Source organism: Moschus berezovskii, chromosome 5 (assembly GCF_049115385.1).
Source record: "Moschus berezovskii isolate FMDL1 chromosome 5, NW_MosBer_1.0, whole genome shotgun sequence".
Classification (NCBI taxonomy): domain Eukaryota; kingdom Metazoa; phylum Chordata; class Mammalia; order Artiodactyla; family Moschidae; genus Moschus; species Moschus berezovskii.
In genome coordinates this window covers 77,663,609-77,681,714 of record NC_142464.1, presented here as the reverse complement: position 1 = coordinate 77,681,714, position 18,106 = coordinate 77,663,609, and the positions used below count along the sequence as shown (strand labels likewise).

Below are 18,106 nucleotides of genomic sequence, written 5' to 3'. Positions count from 1 at the left end.
AAGACCTCCTTGTTCCCATTGCAACACTGTCTGGGAATGGGGTAGGAGTCCACGGGATTTTATATTTTCTGTTTCATAACGAGTACATTACAGGGTGTTTCCAGTGCACTTGACTCAAATATCTCTGAGAGGGCAGTACTGATCCAAGGGCAGGGATTCCCGGCTGTCAGGTGGGGGTACTGTTTTTAAAGACCTTGAGCTTGTGCTAGAGAGAGTGAGGGAAGTACCTGAAGTCACCCTATTAATTAAATTTGCAGAGTTGGCCTCTTTGACCAGGATTCCTGTGCCACCTGATGGTCAAGGAGGCAACTTGGTGCCTTTGCAGAACTTTGGATTTAGAATGAGGCTTTTCCGCAGTTCTAAAAGACATGTACCCCAGTGTTCATCGCAGCAGTATTTACAACAGCCAGAACATGGAAGCAACCTAGATGTCCATCGACAGATGAATAAATTGTACATATATACAATGGAATATTACTCCATAAAAAGGGATGAATTTGAGTTGGTTCTAGTCAGGTGGGTGAATCTAGAGCCTGTTATACAGAGTGAAGTAAGTCAGAAAGAGAAAAACATATATCTTACATTAATGCATTTGTATGGAATCTAATGACCCTAATAGCAAGGCAGCGATAGAGATGCCGACAGAGAACAGACTAGTGGACGCAACTGGGGAAGGAGAGGGTGGGATGGACTGAGGGAGGAGCATTGAAACATACACACTGCCATATGTAAAATAGATAGCCGGTGGGAATTTGCTGTATGACACGGGGACCTCAGTCCTGTGCCCTGTGACAACCTAGAGGGGTGGGATGGGGTGGCGGATGGGAAGGACGTCCAAGAAGGAGGGGACATGTGTATACCTGTGGCTGATTCGTGTTGGTGTCTGGCAGAAACCAATACAACATCGTAAAGCAGTCATCCTCCAATTAAAACTAATAAAGCAAAAAAAGAAAAAAAGAGTGAGGTTCTTGCTTCTAACTCACTGAATTCAGGGACTGGATAAATATTTTCTCTTTCCCATTCTGCTGGAAGACAGACCCTGTCCCAGTTTTCTTTGATCTACTTTTGAGTTGAAATTTTGCCTTTGCCTGAGGACTTTGTTGTGCTGTCTCTAGGCACGAGAATTGTTTCACAGGCCAGAGTCTCCCACTGCTCTTTACTGCCCTTCCTATGATGACTTGGGATCATTATGTATCCCAGGGTCGTCGTCTTCAATTACAGGCATTTTTGCTTCTGTGTTATGGTCATTAAGTGAAGTCACAGTGAGGTTTTTTCCCAGCATTGTTTCTCCCTCCCCAGAAAGGCATGGAAATGATATTCTCTCCTGGTGTAGAATGAAAATGCCCGTCACTGCCTTCCTGTGAATGCCTTTTTCCTTGTGGGAGTCTGGAGGGAGGAGCAGGAGCGCTGTTGAACCGGGAGTTGGCATTGTGATGGTAAATAAGACTGTGGGTTTGCAGCTGACCTCTGCCTCATACTAGCACTTGACCTTGGCAATTTACTGAACCTCCATTAACTTCATTTCCCTTAACTATGAAATGGAGGTGGTGAGTCTGAGTGAGTGCCTTGTCTGGAGGGAGAGTGTCGGTATTGCTCTGTGGGACCAGGTGATGTGTCTGTTCTCTGAGTTCTGTACCCCGAACCCCTCTGGGTGCAGTGCACTGGTGGTTAGGTGATGTGTGAGGGCGAGCTGCCAACGAGGACACAGTCGGAACCAGTCGTGGCCCCCTGCCCAGACCCTCCATCTGCAGCTAAGGAATTACTCAGAGTCTGAATGGGTAGATCATTTTCCCTGCCTTGTGGTCAGAAGCCCAGGCTCTGGAGCCGAGTGGCCTGGGGTTGAGTCCTGGCTCTGCCCTTACTGGCAGAGTGGAAGGGGACAATAAGTGGAATGGCTTTGGCTGGTTGACAGTGGAGTTGATGAGAACAGAGATGTGAAATTCTCTGAACCACAAGCGGCACATACTGCTTATTACCCTTCTACCAAGTTGGTTCAGTCAGCAAATTTAGTAAGTGCCTTTTGCATGTGAGGTGTTCTGTAGGGTCCTGGTAGACCAATCAGACACAGTTCTGTCCTCATAGAGTTCATGGTCCAGTGTAGGACTTGGCAGGGTTGTTGGTAAAGGGCTCGATGGTAAATACTTTAAGCTTTGTGGGCCACATGTCTCTGTCGCAGCTACTCAACTCTGCTTGTATTGTGAAAATAGCTACAGTAAGTAAATGAGTGATCATGGCTGTGTTCCAATAAAACTTTATTTACAAAAACAGTTCTGTTCTGTTCTGTTCCGTCGCTCAGTCGTGTCCAACTCTATGCGACCCCGTGGACTGTAGCCTACCAGGCTTCTCCATCCATGGGATTCTCCAGGCAAGAATACTGGAGTGGGTTACCGTTTCCTTCTCCAGGGGATCTTCCCGACCCAGGGATCGAACCCGGGTCTCCCGCATTGGAGGCAGACGCTTTAACCTCTGAGCCACCAGGGAAGCCCACAAAAACAGTTAGTGGGCCACATCTGGCCCAGGGACTGTCATTTGCCAATCTGTGGTCCAGTGGGAAGACAAATGTTAAAGACATCAGCCACAGATAAATACATTATTACAGATTGTGATTAGTTGCATGAAGAGAGACACAGGATTCTGAGAGGGAAGGGTCAGAGAAGATAGCTTTGAAAAAGTGATGTTAAAGCCAAATGCTAAGGAGGAGGTGGTGGGGCTTGGGGGAGAGGGGACACCACTGAGGGGCCAGAGGACTGGCTGCACTAGTTCTGAGCCAAGAGGCACAGAATTGTAGTCTGCGTTTCTGTCTCTATAGAGGCATGACAGAGGCTTTGCCACTTTCTTTGGCTAAGAAAAAAATGAGAGTTTTTCCCCTGATACATAATTCACACCATTTCTCCCCACCATTTACCCCTCCCAAATAGTCCCAGCACTGAGAGATGAGCTGTATTAATATATTAACATATTTTATTCTAAAGACTTCTAGTGGGTCCTTTCTCTCTGTCTTCCTTTTCTTTTTGTAATTGTCAATATCTATCCATGTTAGGGAAGTAAGAATGCACATTGCTCCGTAATTAGATGTAAAATGGTTTACTCCTTATAACTCATTTCTACTTTTTGATCTTGTTTTTGTTTTCTCCTATTTTAAACAGTAATATTTTATTTTACTATTAAAGTTGGCTGGATAAAAATTCACAGCCTGAGACTATTTTGGAAAAAAAAATTATTACCTCTTGATTACATCTCAGGTTTCTCCTGATTTTCAACCTCAGTTTTATATATTCTTTAAACGTTGCAGTATTCTGTGGTGATTTTACAGAGAAGGACACCTGCGTTCCTCATTCTAGAATATTTGGAGTGGTGCCTCAGAGGTAGGGGTTTAGATCTCTTAACTTTGTGACCTCTTCTCTTTCCTCAATTTTTTATTCTTACGGTTCCGGGGCTCAGAGGGGACCTTACAACCTTGAGAGTCAGTGTGGTATAGTGCTTGGGAGTCTAACTCTGGAGCCAGATGGTGTGAATTAAAACCTAATTCCAGTATTTATTATCTGTGTGAACTCTGTAAATAACTTTGAAGTTATTTACTCCCTCTGTACCTCAATTTTCTTATCTTTAAAATGGAAACAGTAATGATGTCCACCTCATAGAGTTATTGTGAAGATTAAAATGAGTAAAATATACCTTAAGTCCTCAGAGGAGTGACTGGACACAGTGTTATTTTTTGTGTTATCTATTATTATTACTAATTATGTTTGGAAGCCAGTGACTGTAATCCCTCCTTAACCATCCTTGAATTCTGACAGTTGGCTCCTGACTCATCCTGAGATTTTGAGTTGCATCACTTTATTTATTTATTTTTATTTCTCATTTGTAATTTTAATTGAAGTATTGCTATTCATTTTTAAGTCCTTCCTTATAAGCACCAAATTTTAATATCTATGTCAATTTTGTGGTCGGGGGGGAGAAACTCCATCAAAAACTTCCTTCCAGAAGAAAACAAAACATCACTTCGTTTTTGCTTCACTTTCTCCTTAAGGCTGTACGAAAGACCTTTTGTCATCAGAAGTCTGGGAATTCTAGTCCTTTTGCAAATTCGTCCTCAAAATACTTTTGTACTTTGAAACACGCTTGTTAAGTAAAATAGCCCTTTTTTGAATGTCGTTTTAGCAACAACATTCACCTCTCCTGTCATGTATTTTAATTCATGGTTTATAATCAGCGACTTACTCTCTGTGTACTTAGAATTCTTACGTGTTATTTGGGGCCTTTCTGTACTTTGTACAAACTTGAAAGAGATCCTGCATGCCTTAGGATGCAGAAGAGTAGGCTGCCTTGGGGTGATCTTGAGCAAGTAGGTTTATGTTTATGATCTTAGGTGTTGGTTTTTTTGATCTGTGTAATGGTCTAGCTGATCTTCAAGCCCCTTCCTGATTTCTGTCTTCGGTTTAGGCTCCTGCATAATATACATTTTTTTTTTTTTTTAAGTTTTATTTGGCTGCTTCTGGTCTTAGTTGTGGCCTGCGGGATCTTAGCTGCAGTGTGAGGGATCTAGTTCCCGACCAGGGATCGAACCTGGGCCCCCTGCATTGGGAGCGCAGAATCTTAGCCACTGGACCAACAAGGGAAGTCCTTCGTTGACTTTTCTAGATCTTGCCGTGCCATTGTTTTGATTACTACCTCCTGGGCAAGAATCTGTCTTCATCCGCTCTCCCCCAGGGAAAGCATTCTAACTGGTTTTCCTATAAGCTGCTTTTAAACTTGCTTTAGAAGAATTGCCTTTCTTTGTGCATCTCATCCGTTTGTGATTCATTCTTCCCGAGTTGTTGCTGTTGCTGCTTCTGTGTTTTTGTCGCACCCCTTGGCAGCCACACAACTGCTTCCAGACATGCTGTGAAGAGCTAGCATTACAGTCTTCTTGTTGGAACTTGTCCCAGCCCAGATTCTATTTTTAATAAAGTGCAGTGCATTGTTTTCAAAGGTTACCACATTTCTCACCGTTGTAAACGAAAACTCTGTTTCTTATACCCGCAGACCCTGTGATTTACTGCTGTGGATCTGTTTTTCGTTCCGCGTTTGGTCAGTTATTCTCGGTGCCTGCTTTGCTTTTTGTGTCATTATGCTGGATGCCACTGATCAAAGTGCAGGCTTGGGTTTACAATGCATCTTGCCATTTACTTAGTGCTGATAACGTTGCTTGTCTTGCTTGATTTCCTCTGCCACCCTGAGCCACAGGCAGGCTGAATACGAGCAACCCCACTTCTAACCCAGGAAACAAAGGCCAAGAGAGAAGACGTGCCTGAAATCAAAAGGAAATTCATACTGGGGGGAACAATGGCCAAATACATCTGTGAGGTGTGTGCTGTGCGCTTTCAATAACTGGTCTGCAGGATATTAGTTTGCTAACTTTCATTACATTTTTTATGACAAAGATAATATGTGCTCATAGTTAAAAATTGGAACAGTTGAAAAAACAAAAAGCCCCTTGGTGGGCTTGTTATCTGCAAGCCCTTCTCCTAGACACAGGTGACAAGTGTTAATAATTTCTCACGCATTCTTGCTGGAATTTCCAGTAAAGCATAGATGTCGATGGCAGGCTCTGGTCTCCCTGTCCCTGTGTGTCTCTCAGGTGTATAGTTGGGCTGTGGACCAAGAGGGCTCAGTGTTTGCTGCTGGATGGAGGACGTTTGCAGTAGTTGTTCTGTACACACGTTGGCTCACTCACATGTTTTTCCTTATTGTATCTCGGACAGATTTTCACAGCCATACCTATGGAGTAGCTTTGATTTTTTAAAGTAGCTACATGGTATTCTGTCTTATTTATTCCTGTAATTATTTAAACAGTTACATTATTTCTTGGAGAAGGAAATGGAGAAGGAAACGGCTACCTACTCCAGTATTCTTTCTTGAAGAATTCCCTAGACAGAGGAGCCTGGCAGGCTACAGTCCGTGGAGTCACAAATAGTCGGACACGACTGAATGACTAATGCTAAATTATTTCTAACTTTTTTCTGTTACAAACCTTGCCAGGGAGAACCATTGCATGCTGACTGTTATTTCAGTATCCTTTTTCCATTTCTAATTTTGGTGGCTCGTCACTGCTCAGGAGCACATTTGCCAAGTTCCCCTGGTAGCTAGGTGTGGCCGTGTGACTGGGTGATGTTCTGGCCATCAAGATCCTGAGAAAACGTGATGTGTGTGACTCTCAGGGCCTTTCTTGGAAGGGAAGGAGGAATCTCTCTCCTTCTTGTCTGTTTGCCCCGGCACAGGTTCGATGATAGGGGGCTGGAGTGGCCATGTTGGTTCCTAAGAGAGACTCTTGAGGATGACAGAGCAACAAGTTAAAAGGAGCCTGTGTCCCTGGCCCTGCAGAGCTGCCGTTTCAGACCTGCACTGCTTCCTCCCTGTGAACACTTAGGTGAAAGAGAGACAGAAACTTCCATCTTGTTTTAAGCCATGCCTGGATCATTTGGCGCCTGGATCCAGGCTCTGTATCTTTTCTACCTGTGTGAGTATAGATGTGGAACAAATTGCAGGGCTGAAGGACATGCTCATTTAAAGTTTTGATTTACACTGTCTAATTGATATTTAAGTGTCTGTCGTCATCATCTCATGAAACATTCCCCGTGATGTCTATGTCCTTTTATTGTACAGAGATCTATGTTTAACATAGAGAACTCCAAAATCTGTTAAGGTTGCACAAAAATTCATCTTACCAATGGAAAGTGCTAGCATGTGAAGCAAGAGTTTGGTTCCCAGGGTCAATGTTAGTAACGTTCTGTATCCACGGGAAGGAATTCCTAGGATGTGTTTTTATAAAAGGGCAGGGAGCATGGGGAAGTGGTTGAGGGTACCACTTAGGCCTCACTGAACAATAATAGATCTGGAGAGCGCACACACCCACGTGTGCACCCGTATCCAAATGATCGTGGATATGGAAGCAATTCACACCCCCCCCCGACCATTCCCATCCAACCATCCATCCATCCATCCATTTGGCCACCCAGCAGGACTGGGCCTGCCCTGTGCTAGTCACCTAGTACTATACTTGCAGGATTAAATAGGTTAAACATAGTCTTTGCTCCCATGAGACATGTAGTTTAGGGGACAGGACAGATATTAAGAACCATGCAAATAACAATTGGCATAAATAAGGGAGACAGTATGCTACGAGTGGAGGGTGGAGGTTGTTGGGGAGGCAGGTATGTCAATTTTGTGTTCCTACAGTAAAATAGTACCACAAGTTTAGCAGCTTTTTTTTTTTTTTTGGCCATGCTATGTGGCATGTGGGATCTGAATTCCCCAATCAGGGATTCAACCAGTGCCCCCTGCAGTGGAAGCACAGAGTCTTAACAGCTGGACCACCAGGGAAATCCCTTAGCAGCTAAAAATGACAAGAGTTTATTCTCTTGGAGCTCTGGAGGTCAGACGTCCTAAAATCAAGGTGTTGGCAGGGCTGCACAGCTTCCAGAGGTTCTAGGAGAGCTCTTTCCATTGTCTAGGGCCTGTCTGCATTCCTTGGCTCAGGGTGCGTTCCATCTTCAAGGCCAGCAGCATAGCATCTTCAGGTCTGTCTCTCTCTCAACTCTGCATGTGTCATCATGTCTCCTCGCTGACTATGATACTCTTGTCTCCTCCTCATGAGGACCCTTGATGACCCTGGGCCCACTCAGACCATCCACAATAATCCCCCCATCTCAGGCTTCTTAAATCAGTCATATCTACAGTCACTTTTGCCACACGGGGTCATCGTTACTGCAAGGGCTTTTCTCTAGTTGTGGTGCATGGGCTTCTCATTGTGATAGCTTCTCTTGTTGCAGAGCACAGGCTCTGGGGAGCGTGGGCTTCAGTAGTTGTGTCTGCCAGGCTCTAGAGCACAGGCTCAGTAGTTGTGGCACATGAGCTTATTGGGCTTTGGGATCTTACCAGACCACGGATTCTTTACCAGTGAGCCACCAGGGAAGCCCCAGATTTGTATTTAAGAAGAACAGTTTTGCTGCCATGTTGACAGTGGGGTTAAGGCCAGCAAGGTGGATTTTGGATGCCATTTAGGAGGCTGTTTAAATTCAGATGAGAAATGGTGGTGGTTTGGTCTCACTGGTGGCTGGAGGTTAAAGAGAAGCGAATGGACTTGAGAGATTTAAGGAGAGGGAATCAGTCAATACACTGTGATGAATGAGTATTCAGTGGTGAGTGAGATGTTGGGCCTGGCCCTGAGGTTTGTAGAAGGAGCTGGAAGGAAAATAGCATTGTCATGGACTAAGTAGGGAAACACCAGGAAAAGATTGGATTTGGGGAGAAGGAGAAATGAAAGCTGGGGCTTGGAGTGGAATGATTTTGAGGGCCTGTGAGACAAGCAAGTAGAAATGTGTATTCATCCTACCTGATCAGAAGTGAGCTTTCAGGAATGAAGGTGGTGAAGAGTTGGAGGTGTTTGGCACACAGCTGCTGATTAAGGCCTGGTTGTTATCTGGACCCTCCACAGAGAGGCATGGAGGGAGGGAGGAAGACCTCAGACAGTGGCTGGGGAAAGCCAGCAGCTGTGTGCACCCTCCAGAGTTGACCGTGTGTGGAGTGCATCAAGGGTAGCATCCAGAAGGGGCTATTTTGAGGAGAGATGGCGATGTGAGAAAACAGACAGGTCTCAGCATGTATTATGGAAAGCTTCCAATACAGTGTATTAGTTTCCTCTTGCTGCTGTAACAAGTTACCATGACCTTCAGTGGCTTAAACAGTACAGATTTATTATCTTATAGTCTTGAGGTCAGAAGTCTGAGCTGGGTTTCCCTGAGCTAAAATGAAGGCAGTACAATGCTGTGTTCTTCCTGGTGGCTCTAGTGGAAACTGCTTCCTTGACTTTTAAGCTTCTAGAGGCTGCTTGGTTCTTTGGCTCCTGGCCCCTTCCTCCGCCTACAAAATCAGCAGAAGCGTGACTTATACATCATATCACTTTCATCGGTTGTCCTGCTCTGTCTCCCACTTTTAAGGATGCTTGTGATATGTGGCGCCCAACAGCATGGTCCAGGACAATCCCCCTATTTTTGGTTAGCTGATTAGCAAATCAATCCTTCTGCAATCTAAATTTCCCTCTGCCATGTAAGGTGATGTCATCACAAGTTCTAGGAGTGAGGACATGTGCATCTTTGGGAGACCATTACCCTGCCCATAATATATGTAAAAGTATAAACAGGATGCCCCACGTACCCATGCTCAGCTTCAACAGCAGAGTTTTATCCCCACCCCCCACCTCCCACTTCTCCCCACTGGATTATTTGAAACAACTCTTAGAAATCCTCTGATTGACTTGTAAATGTTTCAGAATAGACAGTTGTTTAAAGTAGTTTAGCTGTGAAGAGAAGGTGAGAAAGGATGGGGACTGGGGAGATGTGGGAAGAAGATATGTGTATGTATTTTCACATGCGAGACATGTAGGCATGTTCAGTTCAGCAGGGCAGGATCTAATACTGCAACTGACCTTGGATGAGAGCAAGATCTCTGTCATTGACAGGGAGGCATGTAAGTTTGAAGGTTTGGGAGTGTGGAATTAAGAAAGTTCCTCTCTGCTGGTTTTATTTTGTTATTTTTGCTGTTGAGTGGGAGGCCAGTGAGAGGGGCAAAGGAGTGTAAGAGTTTTGAGGCGCTTGGAGAAGGCTGGAAATAGTCACTGTGGAGTGGAGAATGAGTGTGTTAGAGAAACACTATTGGAATGTGGGCATGTTGAGAGCTGCCTGAATTTGGTGAGTTCAGTTAAGTGCAGTCGGCTTGGGGTGTGACTTCTCCCCTCTAGTGTTGCTCATCTCTCTAGGTTCAGAGAAGGTGGGTAGTTTGGTCCCCTCTGGGTTGACTTTTTGCCAAGTACTGTAAGCAAAGGACGGGTAGGGGGGTGTTTATGAGAGCCATTGAAATCATGATCCATGGACTCTAAGCTGGATTAGAAGGAGAGGAGTGAGGGACTCTGGTGACTTTCTGTGTGGCTGTGATGGGATGAGCCGGCAGGCAGAGCCCAGCCTGCCTGGGTTTAGGGTGGTGACCAGATCCAGGCTGTGTCTTTGGATCCTGAAACCACCTAGCATGATGGCAGGAGACGGGGTGTCAAGGTAGGTCGCCGGGGGATGGGGAGTTAGGCAAGATGAGAAGAAAGGAAGGGGTTTGTACAGTTCTGGGAGGCATGGGCTGCAGAGGGCAGATTTTAAACAATTATGTGTTTATTTCCACAGGCTTTCTCTAGTTGCAGCGAGCAGGGGCTACTCTCTAGTTGCCGTGCATGGGCTTCTCATTGCAGTGGGTTCTCTTGTTGCAGAGCATGGGTTCTGGGACATGTGGGCTTCCGTAGTTGCAGCACATGGGCTCAGTTGTTGTGGCACATGGGTTCTAGGGTGCACGCACAGGCTCAGTAGTTGCAGGCACAGGCTCCATGGCACGTGGGATCTTCCTAGATCAGAGATTGAACTCATGTCTCCTCCATTGGCAGGCAGATTCTTAACCAGTGGGCCACCAGGGAAGTCTGAGGGTAGCTGTTCTGACAAAAGGGTGACATTGCAGTGATCAGGAAGCAGCCAAGGGTATCGGATCTCCCTCTTGAGCCTTCCAGACCTCCTGCGAGAGGATGAGCAAGCCTGACCTGAGGCGTGGCCAGGAAGTGTGGATCTCAGGTTTCATGAAGACCCTGTTAGCTCCCTTCCCTCTTCCTGAGCTGTGCTGTGGGTGCCTACTCCCCCGCTGCCTCTTGTCCAGGGTATCCTCTCAAGGTCCACCCGCGCCCCCAAGTCACTGTAGTCAGCCTGAGTCACCACCAGCACTGCCCCCCCTACCCTCAGCAGCACCCTCTTCGGTGGGAAGGTATTAAGATAGAGAAAAGCAGACTGCATTCAGGAATTCCCAGGTAGCAGAAGTCGTGGATTGAATAAATGGCTGCCTCATAAAGAAGGATTGAACGGGGCCTGTCTCCATGTACTCTACTGCTGTAGCTGACATTCCTCCTGGGCACTAAGCCGTGTTTCCTAACGTTGCTTCAGAAATGGCCGTGGGTATATTTAATGCACAATACATCGATTTATGATTGAGATGTAGCTTTATTGGAAAATACTAGTGATTTTTTTCAATACCATGAAATCCTGCTTTAATGAAGTATTATTTTAAGAATTCAGCCTATATATGGAGCCACATCATTGTGAAGGCAACGAGCTGCTCCCTACCCCCCAACCGGACCCCCCACCATTAAAAGATAGTGAAACTGTTGTGCACTCAAATGGCCACTGAACGGAAAGTCTCCAGTGACAGGTAAAGGACTTTAGATTGGCAGAACAGTATAATGGACCTAGAGGACAAGTGGAGACAAAGGATATTATGATAAGGGGATGGGATGTACTATTTCTGCTGAGGTTCTGTTCGCTCAGAATTGAGTTGTTCTGCATTTAATATTGCTTGTTGACACGTGACCATCTTGACGGGTTCTTAGCCTGCCTTTTGACCATTTCTTTCTGTGATAGATTCTAATTATGCGAATCCAGAATAAGTAGCAGCAGCAGATTTATTTTTTATAAAGCCTAACAGTCTCTTTTTAAAATGCCTGTCTCCCGGATCTTTGGGAGTCTGTGAGCTGTAGGGCTTCTGTGATAGCCCGAGGATTTGAGGAGCACAGAATGGTGTAGAGCTGTAGGTAACCATGGGGCCCGGTCCTCCCCGCCCCCGGATTACTCACCTGGTTGGACTGAACTTTGGTCACTTTTCCTGATCCCAGCATCCAGGCCTTGGGGGAAAATGATCATCAGTGAGGTATTGCCAGTGACCTCTTGGCCCTTAGCAGGGCTCAGGAAATGGTTTTACTTAGTAGGATTGCTCTGCATAGTATTTGGTTAAGACTGTGAAATCCCAAGTCTGACTCCAGGGTTCAAGTCTGAGCTCTGCCACTTATTGACTGTGGTTCTTGGACTGATTCTCAACCATTCAAAGCCTTAAGTTCCTAGCTGTTAAATGGGGATTATAATAGTAAGCACTTACCTGATGCTGAAGCTCCAATATGTTGGCCACCTGATGCAAACAAAGAGCTGACTCATTGGATCCTAGGAAGATCTGATGCTGGGAAAGACTGAAGGCAGGAGGAGAAGGGGCAGCAGAGGATGAGATGGTTGGATAGCATCACTGACTCAATGGACATGAGTCTGAGCCAACTGCAGGAGATAGTGAAGGAGCCTTGTATGCTGCAGTCTGTGGGGTTGCAAAGAATTGGACACGACTGAGCGACTGAACAACAATTTACCTGATAGGAATGTTGTGAGAATAAATGGTGCAGTTCCTGGCACACAGTGGGAGTATCCAGTAACTTATTATCCTCAAGTTTGAGTGTTGCACTTCAGTATGCATGGCTTACGATTTGATACACTTGGGAACAGTTAGGTTTTAAATTCTATGTCTCTGTTATTTATATGTCCTTGGACATTTCGCTTTCTCAATAAGGCCTTCCCTGACCACCCTATTTAAAGCTGCAACTATCTATCCTTCCCTCCTCTCCACTCCGTGCCTTCCCTCCTCCCCCTACTCCCTGGAGTCCCTACCCTCATTTCCAGCTTTGTTTTTCTCCACTGCACTTACCGCATTCTGATGTACTGTTCAGTGTACTTGCTTTTTCTTTCAGACTGTCTTTGTCCACTGTTCTGTTGTCAGAGCCTAGAATAGTGCCTGGCATGTGGTGGGTGCACAGTAGATAAATCTTTGTCAGAAAAACACCATTGACTTTGAAATTGGTGGTATGATTCTATACACCACTGAGTAGTATAAAAGCTACTCCAGGTATCTGAGCTTGGAACATTTTTTTTGCAAGTTCTGGGTGGTAGTTTGCTTGGTACCTGTCCTAAACCTTTCCTAACGGAAGGTCACTGAAGCCGGTAGAACAGATTTGAGGGACAATGAAGTTGGGTGAGGAGAGGAATAGGCTGACCTCATTACCTCATCTACAGTTTACTTCCGACCCCTGTTTTCAGCGTGACCATCTCCAGACTCCGTGGCCACTAGGGGAAATGTTGGTCTCAATAGCGGGCTCTCTCAAGTATCCTATTGCTTTCTTGTCTGTTTTACATGCAACAGAACTTTTGCTGTTTTTCTCTTTTAGGGCACCAATGCCTCTGCTCTGGAAAAAGACATTGGTCCAGAGCAGTTTCCGATCAATGAACACTACTTCGGGTTGGTCAACGTAAGTATTTTGAAACGCACTGTCTTAATCAGGTGTTTTAGCGTTTTTGAAGCAATGTCACTACCATTTTCATCATTACCAAGTTTTATATAATCATTCATACTCCTTGGTTACCATAGGTGGCAAACAACAGAGTGGGGGATATTTAGTCCAATTTTTGGAAGTATGAGTTGCCCCACAAGAGGAGGTTTAATTAGTGCATTATTAGGTCACAGTCTCATTTTTACCCCTGTGCTTTAAAGGATTTCCTTTGCACACTAACTTTCAGAGCGATATTATTAGCCTTTGTAGCAAAATCTGCTTTTGTGTGTCCTCCCTTTACCACCTGAATGGGTTCGTCAGATGGTATACATCAGCTCTGTCAGAGTGTTGAAAGGGTTACCAGCTCATCACCAGTGGTTGCTTCCTGGCATAATTTGGTATCTGAAGCATGGGTGGGAGGTGGGGGGAGACTGGGGCCAGTTTATCTCTAAATCCCTTGGCCTCATTTCACTTGTGCTCAGCAACGGTCACCTTGTATATAGCCAGACTTGTCAGGCACTGTGTCCTGGAGAAGTTCATGATGGCCGGGTAGTAAGGCAATATTACCCACCACCCTCATGAGCTTTCTTCTCCAGCTGATCCTTGCTGGGATGGAGGATTCAAACAGCATCAGCTGTTAGCTCAGAAGCACCAGGTTTTCTGGAACCACTGCTGTGAGCGTGGTCTGTCAGAACTCAGGTGTCTTAGGCCATAATCTCTCCTGAGAGTGTCCTGAGTGAATGCCGCTTGTGGAATAGTGGAGTGGACGTTGTCTCTGAAGTAGTGCAGACCTAATCCACAGTCTGCCTGTGCTGTTCCCGAGCGGTGTGATCTTGGGCAAGTCACTCACCCTCTCTGAGCTTCCATTTCCCCCTCTGTGAAATGGGTCACAGCAGTTTCTACACCTTGGCGTATAGTGAAGGATCCATGAGAGCGCCTACTGAAGGTCCTGACGTGAGGCTGAGGCACACAGTGCCACTCGGTACATGTTAGTTCCTTTTCTTTCCCAGGGGTTGTTCACTGGTCCCGGGACCAGTGTTCCCACGGGGTGTCTGGCTAAAGGGGAGGTACCGAGTAAAGGAAAGAATGGGAGGAGGAGGCTAACGTACTGGAATATAGGCCACCGTGTTGATGGAATACTGGCTTACAGTTTTAATGCAGCTGTTTAGGCATTGTGCAAAGGCCTCTTGCTTAAGTTCTGTGAGGATAGTTATTCAAGCTGAGGGAATTCTACCTTGGCCAGGGAGAAGACAGATGCAGGCTTTGGAGAAATAAAGAACTAACACCATTTCCTAGTCTGTGGAAGCGTTGTGAGCTCTAAACCTATTAATAGTTTTATACATGTTCACTTTGAATGGTAGTTCATGCAAGTTACAGCTTCTCTTTAAAAAGGGGTTTGTCTCATCACGTAATTGTGTCAAAGTAGATTAAAATGTATAAAAATAGGAAGTGTTCTATCTTAGTTCTATCTAACGTGATGAAGAAGTGTCACCTTAAGGATGGCTGTGCATTTGCCTCGCTCTTGGGCAGATGACACACAAGCCAACAACCACGCTTGAGAAGATGATCATGTTCTATTTTAATCTTACACAGCATTTTCTAATCTGGTATTAATCTTCTAATTGCCTTAGATGGTTTTCCTCTTTATTTTAGCACGTATGAAAAATTCTAAAATGAACGTCTCAGCTATGTGTTCTCCCATAGAATTGGTTATCCAGTCAGTTGGAAACCAGTGAAGCGATGACTTTTTTGCCTCATTAAAACATAACTATGGCTTTTGAGAAGTGCAAAATGTTACTCTGTGGGTCCTACTATGATGGCAGGAGACCAGGACCTATGTGGTATTGTATTGAGACAGTGGCTACTTGGGCAGAAACAAGATTGCTCTGGAGAAAGTGAGGCAGTTGGTCTGAAACCTGTGGCAGGAGTGCCAGACCCTTGAAAGAGAGAAACTTAAAACAAGTCCCCTCTTGGTTAAAGCTGTTTCAGCTGAGCAAGTGGTTGCTAGTAGCTAGATTTCTTTCTGATTGGGGTTTTTATTTTCCCTGTCATAGGAGTTTTGATGTGTTGCAATGTGACATCTTTTGTGTCGCCAGCTGCTTTTCTGTGTCTCCATATCGTGTTGAATGTTTTTTTCTTCTTCACTCTCTCTTTTAAGCACCAGAAAGTCTCATTAGATTTTCAAAAACCGAGGCTGAGTGCCCCTTATCATTTTATAGAGACTTTTATAGCCTAGAGAGCTCTCCAGCTTGTGTGTACTAGCATTCATTTCCCTGGTGATCAGATAGTCACTGGTATTCTGCATGGCTTACTGGTCTACCAAGGCATGCAGACGGTGACTCAGGGGCTCTGGGCCAGTCCACACAGGGCGGCCCCTCCCTCTCCTCACTGGTCCAGAGAACCCTGAATTAAATCGGCCCTCTTGTCCTTTGGCAGTTCGGAAACACATGCTACTGTAACTCCGTTCTTCAGGCCCTGTACTTCTGCCGGCCGTTCCGGGAGAATGTGCTGGCGTACAAGGCCCAGCAAAAAAAGAAAGAGAACTTGTTGACATGCCTGGCAGACCTTTTCCACAGCATCGCCACGCAGAAGAAGAAGGTCGGCGTGATCCCACCAAAGAAGTTCATTTCAAGGCTGAGAAAAGAAAACGGTGAGTATGGAGAGTATGAGCATGGAGATGAATGTGTTTCAGATCTGAGATAAGGAGAACCAGCAGGTCTGTGTGACCTCAAAATGAACCCCCCCCTTTTAAATGGGAAAATAGTTTGGCCAACTACTCAAATATCAGTTTTTAAATAAAAGATAGTTCTTCTTTTCCACCCAGTATATAAAGCAAAATTGGATAAAAAAATATACACTTAAAACTTCTGATTGGAACTTCTCTAGTGGTTCAGTGGTTAAGACTCCACACTTCCAATGCAGGGGGTGTGGGTTCAATCTCTGGTCAGGGAATTAAGATCCCACATGCCACATGGCCAAAAAAAAAAAAATGTAATTTATCATTCCAAAATGGAATGATCTTTTTATTTGCTCCACATTCAGAGGACTGTTTTCTGGGTAGGATCATTATAAGAGGAAAAATTGCCCAAGGCAGGATACTGACTGGAATAAATAGGTTGATGTAATAATTGAATAAAATAGTACTGTCTTATAAACTTGTCATTAGTGATTAAACTAAATGCACATTATCTAATTAGAGCCTCTGCTGTTTTAAAAATAATACTTCTGATTTTTATATGTCTAAAAGAGTTGAAGGATATCAAATTGATATTTTTCTATAATAAAAATGTCCTGCTGTCACTTGATTTTCTTCCTTTTTTTTTTTTCCCTCTATCTGTTTTTTTGGGGGAGATGTGGTGGTAGAGACGAGATTATTCCAAAGGTTTTACATGGGTAAATTTTATGACTATAGAAATATTTGATATGGCAACTTGTGTTTAGCCTAGATTTCAGCCGTATTGCAACAGACTTGCACAGTTAATCAGATGTTTGTTTTATAAAGTCTCATTTGATTTGATTGCTGTCTTTTGAAGTTGTTGTAGTTTATACAGACCAGAATAAAAATAATCTGAGAAGGAAGCGGAACCCTCCCAAGTCTCCCTTGTGACCATGATTAATAATGAAGTTTCACAGCTGCATTCATCTCTTGATTGTTTGTCCTTATGGCAGGGAGCAGCAACGGGCTGCTGGAATCTTCTGTATTTGGTTTCAGAATGCTATCAGATAGATACATTCTCATATATATCCCTCGTCTCCCTTATGTGTTTAATTTAAGCTGCTTCCAGGCTGGTCCAGAGTTTCATATGATCTTTGGGAAGAGACCCTGTCACTTTGGATAGATTGCAAAGTGAATAATTGATCATTGGTGGTCATATTATATTAAATATTGATATTTTATCAGGGAACTTGTCAAGTATTTCCTGTTCTTTTTCTTTTTTTGTAGAGCAAATACAAATGTTTATAGCTTTATATATATAATGATTTTACAGAGGGAGATTGGGAAAATTTAGTTCTCAGTGATAAAAAATAAAAGTGAAGAAAAAAATTTTTTTAAAACACTTACCATTGAAGTTGCAAGATAGAGGTGAATATATCCCATACATGTCCAGTCTTTTGATATAAAAATTGAAACGTGGTTTGTAAAATTAAGCATTTCCTTTGCTTTTCAAAAGCCAGAGACTGAAATAACTACCCTCTCCTTTCCAGATCTCTTTGATAACTACATGCAGCAGGACGCCCACGAATTTTTAAATTATTTGCTAAACACTATTGCGGACATCCTGCAGGAAGAGAAGAAACAGGAGAAACAAAATGGAAAATTAAAAAATGGCAACATGAATGAACCTGCGGAGAATAATAAACCAGAACTCACCTGGGTCCATGAGATTTTTCAGGGAACGCTCACCAATGAAACTCGATGCTTGAACTGTGAAACTGTAAGCATCACGAGGGCTTTCATGTAATTTGCTTGTGCATATTTGTGGATGCCCTCTGTTGTGCACGAGTGCAGTGTGGCATCGTAGCACCTGGCAGTTGTCTTCTTTGTATACAGACTGTTCTGTTTATATGTATGAGCCTCAGGTGCAAACTTTGGAAGCTTGTCTCCATCTAAGATGTCTCAGCCAGTGGAAGTAGAGTGATGAGGGAAAAATCTAAAAAACTTCGATCGCTATGCAGCATGGGCTAATTTGAGGGTCTAAAGATTAAATTATTGAATTGGACCTCTGTCCATTACCTTGAAAAGATTTGGGCCATGAGGAAGTCATGTGTGTGACTTAGAACAGACCATTTCCCTGGCATAAAGGGAATCAGCTGTGCTATGGTGAACTTGAATTCAGAAGACAGGCCTAACTTCTGATTCTCTAGCAGTTAGCTGGGTGTCTGGGATGAATCTCTGACAGTGCT

The 18,106-nt window shown here is 44.3% G+C and overlaps 1 protein-coding gene across 1 annotated transcript in view; it reads left to right on the top strand.

Annotated features, from left to right (window-relative positions):
- Positions 1-18,106, top strand: part of USP46 (ubiquitin specific peptidase 46) — a 77,380-nt gene that overhangs the window by 15,173 nt on the left and 44,101 nt on the right. The window contains exons 2-4 of the mRNA XM_055434429.2: positions 13,100-13,180; positions 15,638-15,851; positions 17,408-17,637. Coding sequence (XP_055290404.1) covers positions 13,100-13,180; positions 15,638-15,851; positions 17,408-17,637 — 525 coding nt within the window. The remainder of the gene's footprint in view (positions 1-13,099; positions 13,181-15,637; positions 15,852-17,407; positions 17,638-18,106) is intronic.